Below are 948 nucleotides of genomic sequence, written 5' to 3' on the forward strand. Positions count from 1 at the left end.
GAGGCTCCGTTTATATTTATCGCTTATAATTATGATCAATTAAAGGGGGTGCAAGGTCCCCCCCCGCGCCTGTAACACCTTCCATCACACCCCAGAGGGGTTCGTTAACGTGGGAAGTTAATTAGGATCCCAGGGGGGATGCGGGCACCCGCCCCCACAGCCGAGAGATGATTTATCAGGATTTTGCTGCTCCTGCAGCTTCCCCCCTCCCCGATTTGTGCCGCAATCCGGCGGGATCAGCCGCGGTAACACCACGAACGGCGTTGGGGGGGACACGGTGACCCCCACCCCACAAGCTCTACCCTCCCTTACAACAAACCGGCAGCTAAAAACCACCCCAAAATAACATTTTTCCCCAGTTTTACCAGTTTCAGGCTGCCTATCCCAGTAATGCCAATCCCCCCCTGCCCCTTCCTTGCGGTTCCAAGGAGATGGGTCTTTTGGGGGCGGGGGGGGAGGAATATTAATAAAAAAAAAAAAGCAGAGACCCAAAAATCTTGGGGGTCAAGAGTCCGAAGAGGGATGAGAAAAGGAAAGCAGCGGGGGGAGAGGCTGTCCATGCCGCAATAAAAGATGGGTTTTAGGGTATTATTATTATCTTTTTTTTCCTGTCGGGGAGGGGAAAAATATTTACGGCTAAGAGAAAAAGGATTATACAACATGAGGTTTCGTCAGCCTGGCCACGAACACGCACGACGTGGGGCACAGGATTTCCGACGTGGGGGACAGGATCCCCGTCCTGGTGAGGGAGCAGAGCTTTGGAGATGAGAAGGGGGAAAAAAAACCCGAAGGAAGCGGCGGCACGACGCAGGTCCCTCTCCCGAGCCCGGCTCCCCGGCGCGGAGGTTCAGCTCCTCAGGCGTATTCCAGCTGGGCAGGGCTGCGGGTACCATCGCTCTTGTGCTCCGCCGCGGCCACGCTCGCCTTCCCCTCGCTGCCGCCGCTCTC

At 56.1% G+C, this 948-nt stretch overlaps 1 protein-coding gene across 1 annotated transcript in view; it reads right to left on the reverse strand.

The window, feature by feature from the left end:
- Window positions 1-855: 855 nt before the first annotated feature.
- The window catches only part of STARD7 (StAR-related lipid transfer (START) domain containing 7), a gene marked incomplete at its 5' end in the record, with an annotated part of 3,765 nt that continues 3,672 nt past the window's right edge, over window positions 856-948 (reverse strand). Inside the window, 1 exon segment of the mRNA XM_010293144.1 lies at window positions 856-945. Coding sequence (XP_010291446.1) covers window positions 856-945 — 90 coding nt within the window.

This window comes from Phaethon lepturus, unplaced genomic scaffold (genome assembly GCF_000687285.1).
Source record: "Phaethon lepturus isolate BGI_N335 unplaced genomic scaffold, ASM68728v1 scaffold25608, whole genome shotgun sequence".
Classification (NCBI taxonomy): domain Eukaryota; kingdom Metazoa; phylum Chordata; class Aves; order Phaethontiformes; family Phaethontidae; genus Phaethon; species Phaethon lepturus.